A 1,141-nucleotide genomic window follows, 5' to 3' on the forward strand; every position below is an offset into this window, starting at 1 on the left:
TAAAAAATATCTCATTATCTGTTGGTTTCTGTTTTTTTTTTTTTTCTGTCGAGAAGTCAGTTATCATTTCTAATTGTTATTCTTTTGAAGACAATTAATCTTTATTCTTTTGCTACATTTATGTTTTTTCATTTTTGATTTTCAGCTATTTTATCATTATGTACTTGATGTGGAACATTTTTTAATAAGTTTTTTTCTTTTCTTTTCTTTTCTTTTTTTTTTTTTTTAAGAAATGAGGTCTTACTCTGTCACCCAGGCTGTAGCACAGTGGATCATAGCTCACTGCATCCTTGAACTCCTCAGCTCAAGCAATTCTCCTACCTCAGTTTACCAGGTAGCTGGGATTACGGGTGGAGCCACTGCACCTGGCTGGAGTGAATTTTTAAAAATAATTAGTCTGTTTGGGGTCTTAAGACATTTTGAATCACTGGTTTAATACCATTATCTCTTCAATTATTTCTTCTTTTCCAATGACACACAACTAGACATTCTCATTGTATTTTTTCAGTTCTAATTTTTTTTTTTTTTCCCCCGCTTTTTTTTTTTTTTTTTTTTTCCCAGAGAGCAAGTTTATTTGGTGAATGCTGACGGCAAACATCATCCAAGAGAGACAAGATGGGAAAGGTGCTGAGACAAGAGAGCCTAGGGAAACTTCAGGCTAGATACAAAATTCACACAGGGAAAGGCACGGAGTCGGGAGACTGGGAGGGTCCTCAGCCATTCAGCACCATGCGGACGAGCTCTTCATAGTTGATACAACCATTGCTGTCCTCATGCCCTGCCACCAGCATCTCTACTTCTTCCTCTGTCATCTTCTCACCCAGTGTGACAAGAACATGCCGGATTTCAGCACCCATGACGGTGCCATTTCCTTCCTTGTCAAACACCCGAAGTCCTTCGACATAATCCTCATAGGTGCCCTGGTCCTTGTTCTTGGCCACTGTCTGCAGCATGGGCAGAAAGTGCTCAAAGTCCAGCACCTTCACATTCATCTCATCACTCTTGGGGTTCCCCAGGACCTTGAGCACCTCGGCGTTGGTAGGGTTCTGGCCCAGGGCCCTCATCACGTCCCCACACTGGCTGTACAGGATCTTGCCATCACCTGTTCGGTCAAACAGCTGGAAGGCCTCCTTGAACTCTG

At 41.9% G+C, this 1,141-nt stretch overlaps 1 protein-coding gene across 1 annotated transcript; it reads right to left on the reverse strand.

Annotated features, from left to right (window-relative positions):
- Window positions 1-535: 535 nt before the first annotated feature.
- On the reverse strand, window positions 536-1,135 carry LOC108537039 (myosin light polypeptide 6-like). The gene has a single exon (XM_017884157.1). It carries the CDS (start codon window positions 1,062-1,064, stop codon window positions 714-716), a length of 351 nt encoding a protein of 116 aa, XP_017739646.1. The 5' UTR covers window positions 1,065-1,135; the 3' UTR covers window positions 536-713.
- Window positions 1,136-1,141: the final 6 nt, after the last annotated feature.

This window comes from Rhinopithecus bieti, unplaced genomic scaffold, assembly GCF_001698545.2.
Source record: "Rhinopithecus bieti isolate Rb0 unplaced genomic scaffold, ASM169854v2 scaffold_14232, whole genome shotgun sequence".
NCBI classification, from domain to species: Eukaryota; Metazoa; Chordata; class Mammalia; order Primates; family Cercopithecidae; genus Rhinopithecus; species Rhinopithecus bieti.